Raw genomic sequence first — 15,839 nt, forward strand, 5'->3', positions numbered from 1 at the left:
TTGACGAAATACAAGTGCTACAGTAACTTAAATTGAATGAACATTTTTTATTTGTCTCTATGCGTTTTACAGACTTATTGAGGAGTCTCTAAACATACAAATCGTACATACACAAAATACCCATACAGTGGCAATATACTTGAATTAATTATACGTTGGTTATGGATTGCATGAATACTCTCATTAAACCAAACTACGTGTATTTTGATTTATCACGGAATGCATACTGTACTGTACATAAGAAAATAATTTTAAGCAAAACAAGACTCCAAGTACCAAGATTTACCTCCGAGGGAATAAAATTGTTGATCTCGTAATCACGATCATTACTTAATTTTAACGTGATTAAAACATTTCATAAACACTTCTCAACATATTTCAATTTGCATCTAATTACCACCATAGCTTAAATACCAATTCCAAGAGAGAACTATGGTAGAAAATTAACGTACACGTATGTTACTTGTATCATCAAAACTTTTCTTTCTATAGGCCGTAGTTCCGACAGCTGACTTACATTAGCTTATACAGCCATAATTACGAGTAAATGCCTTACCGATGGAACCTCTAATGTCTCGTCCAATCCGTAAATATTAGCATTTACTTTGACGTTCTTATCTAGACCGAATTAATATTTACCGGTAGGTATATATACACTTATTCATGAGCATGACTGCAAGCCATTAGTATTAACACATGAAAACTTTCTATACCTGTTTTTATACGAGCACCTTTTAATTCTTTCTTACGAAAAAGCCTGGTATCGTTTATGTCTCTCTGTTATGCATAAAATTTCAACAAAAGAAATAAACTAAAGCTATTACCCTTACTTTCGAAAAGATTTTTAATACTTTTATTTGATTACGTATTATCACAAATATACTAAAATATTCCTTCTCAATTGCATACCACTTTGTCAGTAAATTGAAGCCAAAGACTTTCATCACTATGTGCAGGTTCAACATTCTCATTATAGGATGAACTCGATGAATAATGTGACATATCGTCAAGTCTCAATTTTTTTTGCGGATTTATTTCGATTCTTTCAACACTTAATCTATTGAGCCTAAAAAATGTCTAAACGGAAATCGGTGAAAATACCTTGACAACTGCTATCATGACAAGTGTACTAATGACTTTGTTACAGCTATATAGTGTTATACCGAGAGGCATTTTATAGGAATTGTTGGAAGCCTTGCTTTCAGTGTTTCAATATCTGCTGTAATTGCATCCTTTAATTGTAACTTAGAGAGGATGTAATCTGAGCTATTCAAAGAAAGTGAATTGCATTAATCAATGAACTAACATCGGTTTAGATGCTGTTTTAAGATAGAAAAGAAATAATGCTACCAGAAGAACAGACCAGAATACGTTAAAACATTGATAACATCCAAGAACTTCCATTCTCTGGAAAAAAATTAAGGATAAGTAAATTATCATCAAATAAGGATGTCTTATCTTTACCATATGAGTAATCTATAGATTAAACAAACATAACTAGTGATGAGTATGCAGACCTTACTTGAACATAGTAAGAAATGATGTTCAGATAATTGCTCACCGTTTTGAATCTCTGCATTTTATAGTCTATATGATAGCTAAGCAAATTTTTGGATATCTCCGCACGAGATTTGCAGTATGTTTTGGCCAGGTGCTTAATCGTAGCACTAAGATCATCATTATCAAAAGCGTACAAAACTGATAGTTCCAAGTCGCAGGTGTTGTGTAACACCTTAGCTAATAAAAATACATCAGCTAAAGCAAACCGATCTGACCTATGATTTAATATTTAAGAAATAATCTGCATTCATCAGTATTGAATGCCTAGTTACAGTTATATCATCTAATAAACAGTAATGGAGTATTGATGTATTATGCAAAAATATAACACACTAACAATTTTTACCTCACTAAATCATCACATGTCATCTGTTTTCTGGAACAGGGTTCGACTAATATAATTGCAAAACAGCGTAGAAATCTTGCATGAATGTTTGCGATAAAGGACTGCAGATATTCAGAGAAATTTTGATTTTTCACTTCCTCCATGCTAAATAACTTGATGCAAATACTTTCATTAAGCACAAGGTCAGGATTGCAGTCATAGGAGTTCATTACCTGAAATTATACGGATGTATCATAAAAACTGCCTGTTAAAAAAACACGAAATGTATGACAGTGTTATAGTTTCATACCAAATGGCTACATTGAGGAGAATCGATCACATTTGGGATGATATCTAATTGGTGTCTATTTAATAGGGGGAAAATATCTTATAGTGAGCACAGTAAAATGTAGTTTTACAGGAATTGCAACAGCAAGCAGAATCAGTTCTATATTCAAAAACACTTTGCCTAATAAACCACTACAAAATAACTGCCTGCGGTACATGGTTGTCATATCGCTTTTTAATATTAAAACTTTATAAGACTAGTAATGTCCTGCTATTGTGTCACATATAGCTGTAGAAACATGTATATTAGTGTTATTAATTTTATATCTCCGAAATTTATTTCTGAATTACTTTGATTCCAGCAAATTAATCAAGTCGTAATTGGCTCGAACTCGTTCAGAAGCAAAGATTATGCAACCTATGGTAGATGAAGTAAAAATCTTCAGCAGAATACTAACAAAAGTCAATACGGGTATACCATACCTCTTTCATCTATTTCGGTAACTTCAGTATCTCCTAGATTTAAAGGGTTTACGCTGCTGATTTCATCCTCATCCTGTGATGGGATATCAAAATCTGGAGCGTTTTCGCACGAAACTATCGATGATATTGTTAGTAAAGCAAGAATCATCATACTTGCAAACACATGTACGCGTATGTTAAAATTATTCTAAATAGCATGCATACCTACCGCTTGAGTTCGTTATTAATGTCAATGTCATGCAGATATCAACCACTTAGATTTAAATAATACAAAACGCGATGTATTGCAAATCGTTTCGCTTGCATGCAAAATGGGTATCGCATATGCCCACTACGAACTAGAAATCCTAATGCGATATGCAGTGCGAGAAAGACAGTATTTTTCTGGATAGGTCTTGTGTTACAGTTAATTGTATTACTGCTCTGCATACGTTCCGGTATTCAAGTTAACTAGGTACCAAAGTTGTACGTACCTGCAGTCCCACCATGCATGCTAACCAAATTTTCAACATTATCAACTTTTTCTGCTCTTATCATGAAGAATCTTTCAACATTATCATGATACTTTCGTATTTGATTGCGATCTGTATAAACCCCTAAGTTAATTAGTAAAACTAGATCAATTAGAGCCGTATATCTATTAAGATTTCGTAAATTATGGATTGGATGCGAAGATTAAGTGAAATACATCACAAATGATCGACGATGATAACGTATACAATCCTACAGTCACTAGGTAATCTTTATCCCCATAAGCAGAAAATAAAGATGTTTTAAATTCACTATTTGATCTGATCTCAATCGTAATCTTGCGCGTGCTATACCTTGCTGATTGGAAATATCATCACTCTTTGCGCTATCATCATTAGACCATACTGAGCAAAATCAATTTAAGACACATTCACAAAACCGCATTGAATTATGTTAACGCTAGTTAAAATAAAATTATATGTAATCAGAGTATACATTGATAATCCTGATAGATGTTTTCCTTGTCAAATTTTTCCGTCATCGGCTCACCACAATCAATATCCAAAAGTACCTCATCAATTAATCTACCAAAGGGTAGCATAGAACTATATTTTTGAATGACATCGTTCATACTTTGCAAAGGATCTGAAGAAGTATAGTCGTTCGGTAACGAATACGGAGTAAAATTTAAAAATATAGCTTCATTATGGAGTTTCTTTATATACTTTTCATAGTCAAATTGCGGGATAGCTGGCTCTAAAATAATATGAATCAACAATGATAAAACATTTAGAAAATTATATATAATATCCAAACATTGATATTAGGTTAGCAATGTTTTAATTTTTTCTTGATAGTATACAAAATTACTGTACTGCGCGGTACTAAACTAAATTTTAAATATTGCCATTATGGATCCTCCAGGTACAGTAAATCAAGAGGTCCGTGATCTCATGTGCTCCCTATTACCTTCGAATGTAGCTTCCTTTATATCGGTCATTAACATATTTCTACTAATTAACTTTTCTTCATCAACCAATCCAACGGCATCTAAAATATCTTGCTCAAGCCTATTTATTCAACGACAACCACGAAAATCGTCATGTATCCGTTTTATAAAAAGAGTAAAAACTGTAAGCTCATTATCACAACTGATATCTTACTCGTCAACAGGATATTGCGTAAGAGTAGGCTGTAAGTTTGCTTTAAGATCAGGGGAACAGGTTTGATTTTGACTCTGCGTCAGTAGACCTAATAAATCTTCGGAGTGATACCCTAAACAAATGTTAGAGATTAAATTATATGGAAAAGTAATCAAAGTTATTGTAGTACCATTAATCCGCTTAAAATATAGAATTTATCCTTCAACAGAAATATTATATGATATGCAATATCCTTGTACCTCCCATGCTACTTTTATCAGTTAAGTATAACTCCGAAAAATCTCGCTCTGATTCAGAAACTATTTGGACCACTTTATCCCCTTCATTCTCGTTTTGAAGTCTTTTTGAATCTGGAGTGTTTCCTCTAACTAAATCTTCATCACAGTACATACTCTTTGAGCTAGACGATAGTATTTGTTCATCAGTTTCTGCAATCTATATTCGGTACAAATCGATAAATGCCTCAGAAGCTAAAAGTTAATCCTGATTCATTAACTATTTCGAATTATTTAACCTCAGTGATAAAATTTTTCGCCGCTAACTACTGTACAACAGCTTAGGTACGTAGGTCTACAAATATCAAACATCCGCTTGTAAGCTTTAACAATATCATTGTGAAGGCAATTTTAACTTTTTTTTTTTACCACAGTACTGACAGGTGAATTTCAAATGGGATAATTGCGAAAGGATAAAGATAACCACAGTATTAATACGTGTTGTAAATTAGGAGTAGAAACTTAAAAAATATGGTGATTTTATTTTCTATGGCTATGATTAAGCAAACTAACAGTTTGAAGAATTGTACCACTTTTAAATGTCAACCTAGACTTCGCATGACCCGAGAAAGTAAAAGTCCAAGCGAGCATTTGATTTGTTAACATTTCCACTAAATGAGATCAAAACCTAAATACTGCAATGAGATTACTAGAAAAATATTTTCTTATGTAGGATAATAAGTTGAAAGCTGTTTACAACAATACTATTATCAATGAGTGATAGAAATGAAAGACGGTCTGTTCCTTACTTCTGATGACTTAGAATACGCGCATTCCAACTTATTGAATAGCACAGCGTAATAAAATAAATACCTTGGCAACTTCCAATGAAAAGGTAATGTATAAACCCAATTTTTAGTTATAAAAATAACTCAAGAGAAATTGTACTACTACTTTGTATGAAAACATTTTTATGAGCGGAATAATCTATTATAAGTAATCGTACAAGGGTTCAAGCAGATCAAATCTTCTTATTCAATGTGGTCCCTTTAATACCCGGAAATGAAGAGCTTTGAAGAAATTCAATATATGATAGTTGTATACGAACCAAAATTTCTGGAAACCTTTGCGAGCTTTTATCGAAGAGTTGCTTCATATAAATTTTAGTGAATTCTTCTTTTTCACGAGATATATCGACCTCTTCGCAATTGTAAGAGGAAATTTGGCTAAGCAATCAATATGCGTAAAAAGACAGCGTTAATGTATAAAAAAGAATGATGACAATTACGATTAGTTTTGAACTGGCATACAATCTATACTACAGGTAAAAATAATTCACTTATTCTATATCAGCTTCTAGCTTCATGTAGCAAGGAATTATGCTAATCATGCACCTTAATGTATAATTTATAAAACGAATGATGACAAATGCGACTAATTTGAACTATTATGCAATCTATATTACAGATGATGATAGTTAAAATGAATGCCGACAACTACAACTAAATTCTGAAGTACCATGCAATCAGAATTGTAGACAGTAATGATTCAAAATGAAACAATGATAACTATGACTAATTCTACACTTCTGTGCTTAGTAACTGATGCGTATGAAACTAAATTGTGAGCAGTAAAAATCCCACTAATAAAAATTTCTGGTTAATACAATTTTCTTTTAAGCAATCTTCCATTAAAATTAGCAAGATTAATTGTAAAGATACGCTCATAGTTTTATTGAAGCCTATACTGACGCTTCACTAAACATGGTATCAATGAAATACTGCTAGATGTGAAAGAAAAGAACAGACAGCCAAAAATTACCTAAAAGAAAACTCTTGATTGTTTTGCTCATGAACTTCATCATTGATTTCTGGAGTTGATACTGTCAAATTGCATGGTAATTCTTTATTGAAAGTAGAATTATCAAATTGTAGTTCTTTCATTAGTTTCATACATTGGTGATCAAGCTGGAATGGAGTTTGCTGATCATCAAAGTATATTTTTTCATCCTTGACCAAGGATGGTTTAACCCTTAAGTCCATCCGCCAATTTCTATGATTTCTAGTACAAACTGTAACTAAATTTAATGCTGGTATTGGTTATTTTCACGTAGGGAACTGATTTTATGTCCACTTTTAGTGATTTTCAGAGTTATCGACAACAATATACGTCTACTGGAGGTGTTAATTAAGAAATCCTTAAGCTAAGACTACGAGCTTATTTCACAGTGAATTTGATTTAGCTTTGAAATGAAAAGATAAAAGGTATGGTCACCCCTACGCGACATACCTCTTAAAGAGCCAACGTAGTATATTTACCGAGAATAAGATCTAAGAGTGCCTCTACTTATTGCATCCTACTAATCTATAAATTAAAAATCGAAATCACCAATAGCTTTGTCCGTGAAATTTTACCATCCATTTGGAGATTATTAATCGTCTAATCTCTTAACATTCCATAACATTTCTTTCATTCATAGACATATTGGAATTTAAATACGTCCACGTTACACATTCGACATGACGTGAACCAAAGGGTTGACATCCTTGCTATGCGATGTTGGTTTGTGAAGAATAGTAAACTCAAGGTCTTTCACTTCATCTCCTACCATCATTTTAGACATTATTAATCGTCTAATTTCTCGATTTTCAATGAAATTTTTGCTATTCAAGGGGTATATTGGAATTTCAGTGAATTTGCTACACATCAAATAACGTCTATTATAGGGTTGATATTCTTGCTGCAAGATGTTCGTGCGTAAAGAATAGTAAGCTCAAGGTCTTTTAATTCGTCTCCTACTATCATTTTTGACATTATTAATCGTCTAATTTCTCGATTTTCAGTGAATCCGCTACACATCGATATAATGCCAATCATAAGGTTGATATTCTTACTGTAAGATGTTCATATGTAAAGAATAGTAAACTCAAGGTCTTTCGCTTTATCTCCTACTATCATTTTAGACATTATTAATCGTCTAATTTCTCGATTTTCAATGAAATTTCTGCTATTCATGGATATGTTGGAATTTCAGTGAATCAGCTACACATCGATATAACGTCAATCATAGGGTTGATATTCTTACTGCAAGATGTTCGTGTGTAAAGAATAATAAGCTCAAGGTCTTTTAATTCGTCTCCTACTATCATTTTAGACATTACTGATCGTCTAATTTCTTGATTTTTAATGAAATTTCTGCTATTCATAGATATGTTGAAATTTCATTGAATCAGCTACACATCGATATAACGCCAATCATAGGGTTTATATTCTTACTGCAAGATGTTCGTATGTAAAGAATATTAATCTCAAGGTCTTTCACTTCATCTCCTACCTTTTTTTAGACATTATTAATCATCTAGTTTCTTGATTTCAATGAAATTTCTGCTATTCATAGATATGTTGGAATTTCAGTGAATTTGCTACATATCGAATAACGTCTATCATAGGGTTGATATTCTTGCTGCAAGATGTTCGTATGTAAAGAATAGTAAGCTCAAGGTCTTTCGCTTTATCTCCTACTATCATTTTAGATATTATTAATCATCTAATTTCTTGATTTTCAATGAAATTTCTGCTATTCATAGATATGTTGGAATTTCAGTGAATCAGCTACACATCGATATAACGTCTATCATAGGGTTGATATTCTTGCTGCAAGATGTTCGTATGTAAAGAATAGTAAACTCAAGGTCCTTTAATTTGTCTCCTACTATCATTTTAGACATTATTAATCATCTAATTTCTCGATCTTCAATGAAATTTCTGCTATTCATGGATATATTGGAATTTCAGTGAATCAGCTACACATCGATATAACGTCTATCATAGGGTTGATATTCTTGCTGCAAGATGTTCGTATCCAACGAATATTAAGCTCAAGGTCCTTTAATTTGTCTCCCACTATCATTTTAGACATTATTAAATCATCTAATTTCTCGATCTTCAAGGGCATTTTTGCTATTCATGAATAGATTGGAATTTCAATGCGACCATGCTACTCGTCGATATGGCGTGAGGCAAAGGGTTGACATTCTTGTTATGTGATGCTAATTTGTACAGACTCAAAGTGCTTCACTTTTATCTCCTAAACTTAAACTACCAAGCACTGGCATACCGTATATGGATTTCATTGGCAATGAAGCCAGTTCTAGCCAATCAGTGAAAGGCATTCAGCACCTGTCGCATTGCATTAATATGCATCATGAAGTAGGTTCCACGACTTTCGGTCGCCTCTCTTCAACAGCAAACAGCATACTTGTACTATTATGTAGAGGTAATAGATTGAAATAATATCCCAGTTCATTTCAATATATACATTCTACAGCAGTTACTAGATAGGAAATCACTCCCTGGGCAATTAATAGGTAGTAAATTCCCAACAATTAAATATTTTAATGCTTTTATTGTAAACTTTGCAATTAGTCACTGGTCATCAAATCACTTGTTGTTTTTCATAATCATTCTGTTAGGCATGTTCAGGCTATTTTCGCATAGTTAACGAATAAAGTTGATGCTTTATTGCTATCGTCTTGCAGCTCTACGTATTAAAATGATTGCAATTTCATCGACTGCGATAAACTATCAAGAATACATTAAAATCATGTTGCAACCGTATCCCTAAATGATTTATGTTAGTTGTCGAATTCTTCGCAATTTCATTATCTTTGACAACTATCTAGGATGCAATGTACAATAGACACATACCTTGGAATTTTGTTGACAGTGATAAGATGCCAACGGTGTAAAAAATGGCACATGCAACTAATTAGAACATTTGTATTCATTACCCGTTTTTAGACTAATCATGCTAAATAAAAATACTCAAGTTAACAAGGAGTACAATCAATCACATGGATAAAGCTACCAAGATCATTCACTTTTTATTAGACCAACACAGAAAATGCTCGAACAAAAATGCATATTAACTAAATTATAAAATCATACAGATGAAAGTGACATTATCTTCATTTAATCTAAAATAATATCAAAAATGTAATTTTGATATTTGGTTACAGCATCACATAGAGGTAAGATGTATGAGTCAACCCATGACCCACTAGAAGAAATCTTTTCTAGTGGTCTGTCGTCGACACAATACAAAACTCGATGTTCATTGATTATCAAATCATATTGATGGGATTATAAGTAAGTAATCATCAAATTTGAATATATGCCTGATTAACCTATCAATCAGGTAACACTGTCAAATGTTTAGATAACATAGTAAAGTACTTTACTTACTGCTAGTTACCAGTTGTTTGAAATCGCGAAGAAACTGTCGTAATGAATTCAGAAATTTCTTACTAGACGTTCTCTCACAACTATTAAAATTACTACAAGTGAAAGTAAGTCGATCCGGTTGTATATTGTAAGATACACCATAGCCTTCATTACATACAGCTGCAAATATTGAATTTGAAAATGGTCCATATGTGCCCTAAATTAGAAAGCAATGAGGTTACCATGAGGCTACAGCCAATATGACTACAAGCGATTGATTCAATCGGCAAATGCAAAAACATTGCATATTCAATAAAAGTTGTGGAGATAAGAGCGTATGCTGGGCAATTATATTCATTGATATAGAATTAACTTTGATGTAAAACACTTAATTCGCTATGATTCATTCTACTAAGAAATATTAACGATAAAATTATGCGATTATGGGGATGATGTCAGACATCGATATTACCAGGGATTACCAGTCCCTGACGTTACCTGACTGGTTGAAAGCTGAAATTGACTCATTAATTGAAAAGCAGGATCGCTGAATATTTCTGGCTGGGGAAGACCTTTTTCTGAAGCTACAGTTGCCATTGCGAACATAATTCTATCCCAAGCTTTACCCATTGCAGTCTATAATTATGAAATATCAAATATTAGGCTTTTCAACGAGATTATCAAGCATAAATTTTAATTACGTGAGTATTTTTTATCTTTTTACTAACCTCCTTAGCTAGCTGACTATGGGCTTTTACAGCCTCAATGAAAGCAACTTTTTTATCGTTTATCTGTAAAAGAAAGTGCAATAATAAAGCGCACAAAATAATAGCATTATGCTATCCTCCAATAATTAGAAGTATCCTTAAAATAATGATAAGAATAATTTACAACACATATCAAATCGCTTCCTGCAAATGATATAATAATTGAATCTATAGATAGAATCCGTAACTGTCATAGTAGCTATTTGGTGAAACATTGAATAATCCTAAAATTGTACTAATAACTATACATTGCAGTCATGTCTTTTGAAAAGATAATGAAATAATTGTATTTTAATTATTCCTAGCATAGCAGTTATAGAATGACTAGTAATATTAGCACAACGCAATATATTGATTCATTCCTATAATGATTGTCACTATAGAGTAGAAAATTATTAACTGTCGTAGTAAACCTTCAGCAAAACAAGCAGCTATCCATAATTTACAATCCCTATATTAGTCTTTTATCCTCAGAAAGATAAAGCTGAAGTAAACGAATTTTTGTCCGGTGTGGAATTAAATACTACGCCAGATAATTCAAGGTATTGCAATTGAGAAGTGATACCGGATAAGTCCTTCAATCAACTTCACCGTATTGATCGCATTAAACTTTATTCCTTACCGTCGACTTAGGATCTACCCAAACTTCGCAGAGTATTTTTGATTTGGATGTAGTCGAGCGAATAGTTTCCGTTCTACCATAAGTATAACGAGCCATTGAACAGCTTTCGTAATGATTCGGTAATTTATTCTCAAGTCTATTTTAAAAGGAAATTGTCGGCACATTTATTATTTTCGGCAGCTGATGAAATATCTTTAAATCTATTGCATTTTATATTCCTGATATAAAGTGCTATCCTTTTGTATTCTTTCAAGTATTTAAAGACTATGTTTTTATTTAGGCATGCCATTAGATAGGATGAATATATATAAATTAGTGGCGGTATCACTTAGGTAGTAAATTGTGCGATGCAAATATATTAAAACTGAATCATTTCAGTCTTACATAACATAGCTTAGGTGATTTATGATAAATAGAAAATAGTATCCTTTGTAATTATACATCATTTCTTACTTACATGTAATATGTCAATTGGAGAGCCATTTGTATAAAGCTGTCAGGGCTCATTTTAATGGATTTTATGAATTCTTTACCATAATCGTCAAAGATCATACCACGTTGGTTGACATCCTCCACAGCTCTGTGTGTTAACACATACATGTATTAATACAATTTTTATTAGACGTAATATAATGATTGATCGTGAAAATAAATCTGCGTATTTAAATATTTTTTATCAATTCTATGATAAAGACTAACTTATCAAATTTCTCAGCTGTTTGTCGAATAATTTGATGTAATTCATCATTTAATTTCCACTCAATTCTCTTCGGTTGTTCAACTTGGTTTAAAACTTCTTGTGAAACAGACTGACTGGTATCTACCGCTTTACTGTGATAATCGATTTAGAAAATATAAATTTTATGATATTGATAGCAAAGTCTATGCGGCATGAAGATAGTAGAGATGCTATATGCAGAAGAATATGATGCTTTCGGTTCTGAAGTAGCATCTACGGTAGTATCTTGATATTTTGTTTTTAACAGTTAACCTGTATTAATTGACGTGGATGCAGTAATTTGTACAAGCTAAAGTCTTATATTTAATTCACATTATCATATTAAAATTAGAATATTTAGAGTAGATTTAATGAAACATACGTACATATAATGTTCTATCAAATAAACGAGCTGAAAGATTGGAACTCCATCTATATTTGAATGCTCCGCTGCTAAGCCGAAACATCCATATCCATTTACCGAGAAATTGAGAACTTTATCATTCCATCGATTTCCACTGTTGAACTGAGTGCCATATCCATGTAAGCCGTTAGCCGTAAATATACTATATAATTCATCCATATAATCTGGATGATCTGGTTGAACACTGGGTTCAACTTTTTTCGTTTCTAGGCTTAAGACAATGATTGCACGATGAATAGTACGCCAATTTCGATAATTATCAGGATCTAAATGTATAATTATACCACATTATGATATTTCATTGTTCATATTTACGTCATATTGGTGAATACTATTTTAAATCACCTTGATTTAAAAGTCGAAGGGCGTTAGCCCACGTTTCACGATCTGCTGTTGTTAGTATACCTACAGGTTCTGCTATTTCCGTTGACATTTGCATAATTCGTTGAATTTGCATTTTCATTTCGGCATACGAAACAACTTTATTGTCTTTGATTGCTTCAACAACGAAAAACTACGGAGTAACAATATGATATACAGTATATTAATTAAGTAAGATAGCAAATGATATTAACTTCACCGCTGTAATTCGAGTTTCATATACCCGCATATGCTAGACACTCTTTTCATTTCTATTACAACGCCGTATCAAATAGTGAAAACTAGCAGTACTCGTATAATTAATGTAATTAATAGCATCTATACAATAACTATTCAATTTCTATACGGTTCCTTTGCAAATAAGTTATATTCCTCTTGTATCTTCATTAACGGTAAATTTGAAGGCCTAGAATTTATTTATTAGATTTTGCAATTTTATTTTAAAGGCCAGAACAAGAGATAACTATAATTTAGGAGTAATGTAATAATTTTTTATTGTTTACGATTATATATTGATTTTAAAATATCTAATCTCAGTTTAAGCCTACACTGGCATATGATGCTGTAGTGCAGCCCCAAATATAGCTTAGATTACTATTATAAGACTCTACGAGAATAACTTAACTTGTAAGCTAGAGTGTAAGATTGTGTAAGAGTCTATTTGTAGAAGATGTTTACAGTACGTATTGTAGCGAATCTATTAAGATGTTTATATAAAGATCTGAGATATACAGTAAATAGATTTGCGCTTAGTATGTTAGTACTGTAAGTATTGTATTGTAATGCTTTAAGTAGACGCGCGATTTATGAATAGATTGCGCGATAGTAAATTTAGATCTGATCTTGCGACTTAATGGGCAAGATAAGATTTGTTACAGTAAAAGCATTCTGTAACTAATCGTATATAAATCGTGAATTTTGCTGTAATAAGTAGATTGTCAGATAGTCAGATAGTCCTTGGTAGTTAGACGAACCTAACTTCTGTAATAAAGTGAAATTTGCACGAAACTGTGGTTCTTGATTTATTGTTTTGAAGATCACTTTATCACAGATGCATATCCATGTACGACATGTTGACAACTTAAATATTATCTTACTCCTAAAGTGTCGTAATTAAATCAGTTACTTTTAATATATTATTTTGACTCTATTGCACCGTACCTGATTATTATGGGAAACAATCATGTGAGTAGAAAGATCATCGTCAAGTTTTTGGTATTCAAAATCATCCCTATCCTGTCTAGGAATTCTACCACTAGCAAAATAATGCTTGGCTTGATGCATACAAAATATAGTTTCACCCGCTTTATACACAGGTAAGGTTTGTCTAAGACGAAAGCATCAAAAATTGGTTGAAATTATCGTTGTCGATCATCTTGTGTTAGAATAGTTAAGCCTTGACTGTTACAAAATGAGAATCTTAACTTATCAGAAAGGGGATTTACTCAAGTGCTTACTGGTATATTTGTTGGTAATATGTTGCTAAAGAGACGGCTGCTCTAGCGGAAAGGCTATCCAAAATAGAATATAAAAGCGTCTTTAAAATGATAATCGCAACTGGAATTAAAATTTGTAAATATTATATTTCATGCAATTGAGCACACTCCGTAAGTAAATTTTGTGGCTGATTCTTGATTACAGTAATTTAGTATTTGCAGTTTCATAGATTCGCACCTTACTTATAATTACAGTTTGCACATCATATACGTGTACATGATTGCAAGCTATTCTACAGATTGCAACTACTGTATTTGCAGTAACTTCTGAGTTTACTTTTAAAGTGTTATTGAGCCATAGCATAGTATTATAAGTACTATAATAATATTATTGCAATATTGCAGATAGTTACATGTGTATAACTAACACATTAAAGACTATATCTAACATTACGTTTAATAGCCTTATTGGGCTAACATTTCTTACTTTATATATTCGTCTTCCGTCTGGACTGGTTCATAACCACTAATAGCACCAACCGAGGAGGTCAACACGACTGGTTGTCTTGACTTTAAATAAGCGTCAGTCCACCAATCGGCTAACTATGATATCATATCGGAAGAATAAGTGAGAAAGGAAATAGATAAGTTAATACTATGAAGAAATATTAAACTATCTTTGGCTATTGGTATGTGAATGGATGAGATCTTCGTTACTTAAGACTTATATTAACATATCGTACTCTTCTAGAAATAAAAATAATTTACGTCAACCTATTTTGGTGGAGTAGCGTATGGGTATCTTAACTGAGAAATAATTATGGCTTTAAATTTTCTGATACTCGTTACGATAGCAGTAAGTAATTTTGCCTACATCGTGATTCCTCCTAATTCTGATAGTATTTATAGTAAAATTAAAGATGTACCATTGTAGTTGATTGCTATATGCAAAAATATGAATAAATAAACACTGCTTATTTGATGAAGCTATAATTTATAAATTTAGAGTAATACTAGGCTATAAATCTACATAATTTTATTTTATACCGTAAATAACTAATTCTATATTATGGCATACGCGCAAATCGTATAAATATTTTAATATCAAAGTTCAAAATTTGCTGCACTTGTTAGGCTCGAAAATATTTGATACCATGTAAACAGATATTATAATATAAAATGTAATGGAAATGTCTAACGAGCACTCATTTAATAATAATTTTAAAATTCATCGAAAACGACAAATTTTGACTAACATTGAAATTTTACATAATTAATTAGTATGACAATCGATTATAACGAAATATGCTAAAAAAATAACTAAAATAAAATCCAAAGCAAGGTAATAACTTGATTAATACGTCTATGACAATTAGATGGTATAGTTTGGATTGTTACATTGGACATTAATTAGATGCTACCGTATCTATTTGATCACTTCGTATCTATGGTGCAACCGAAATGATCATAAAAAATATTACTGAATAAATTGAAAAATAGAAATACGATAAAGGTAATATCAATGATAAAAATCTAACCCAATTTTTAGTGGTTTTTGCTTTCTCCACAACAACTTGGTGAAGCTGTTCGCCGATTCCTCCTGGCTTGCCAAATTCTTTGACAAGAGCTTCTGTCTTTGCATACTGTTCATCGCTAACCATAGGAAGAGCAGAGGCTAAATACTTCTTTAGAGATCCTTGTAAGTCTGGTACAGGTTGTTTTGGTAACTTGTCATCGTAGCAAAATGTAGCTTCGGAAGGCAT

General features: G+C 32.1%; 2 protein-coding genes across 2 annotated transcripts; both read right to left on the reverse strand.

Annotated features, from left to right (window-relative positions):
* Window positions 1-1,293: 1,293 nt before the first annotated feature.
* TRIADDRAFT_58874 (uncharacterized protein) lies at window positions 1,294-6,547 on the reverse strand (the record flags this gene model as incomplete). The annotated part of the gene is made up of 14 exons (XM_002115050.1): window positions 1,294-1,407; window positions 1,562-1,775; window positions 2,119-2,150; window positions 2,196-2,250; window positions 2,525-2,591; window positions 2,657-2,770; window positions 3,130-3,252; window positions 3,481-3,531; window positions 3,677-3,883; window positions 4,097-4,197; window positions 4,291-4,402; window positions 4,530-4,725; window positions 5,614-5,731; window positions 6,327-6,547. 14 exons carry the CDS (start codon window positions 6,545-6,547, stop codon window positions 1,294-1,296), a joined length of 1,725 nt encoding a protein of 574 aa, XP_002115086.1.
* A 3,194-nt stretch (window positions 6,548-9,741) lies between these two features.
* TRIADDRAFT_28550 (uncharacterized protein) lies at window positions 9,742-15,839 on the reverse strand (the record flags this gene model as incomplete). Its single annotated transcript, XM_002115051.1, has 12 exons — window positions 9,742-9,945; window positions 10,227-10,364; window positions 10,457-10,519; window positions 11,118-11,253; window positions 11,575-11,697; window positions 11,817-11,937; window positions 12,214-12,525; window positions 12,605-12,773; window positions 13,802-13,967; window positions 14,098-14,151; window positions 14,564-14,679; window positions 15,615-15,839. 12 exons carry the CDS (start codon window positions 15,837-15,839, stop codon window positions 9,742-9,744), a joined length of 1,827 nt encoding a protein of 608 aa, XP_002115087.1.

Source organism: Trichoplax adhaerens, genomic scaffold, assembly GCF_000150275.1.
Source record: "Trichoplax adhaerens TRIADscaffold_9 genomic scaffold, whole genome shotgun sequence".
In the NCBI taxonomy this organism is placed as follows: Eukaryota; Metazoa; Placozoa; class Uniplacotomia; order Trichoplacea; family Trichoplacidae; genus Trichoplax; species Trichoplax adhaerens.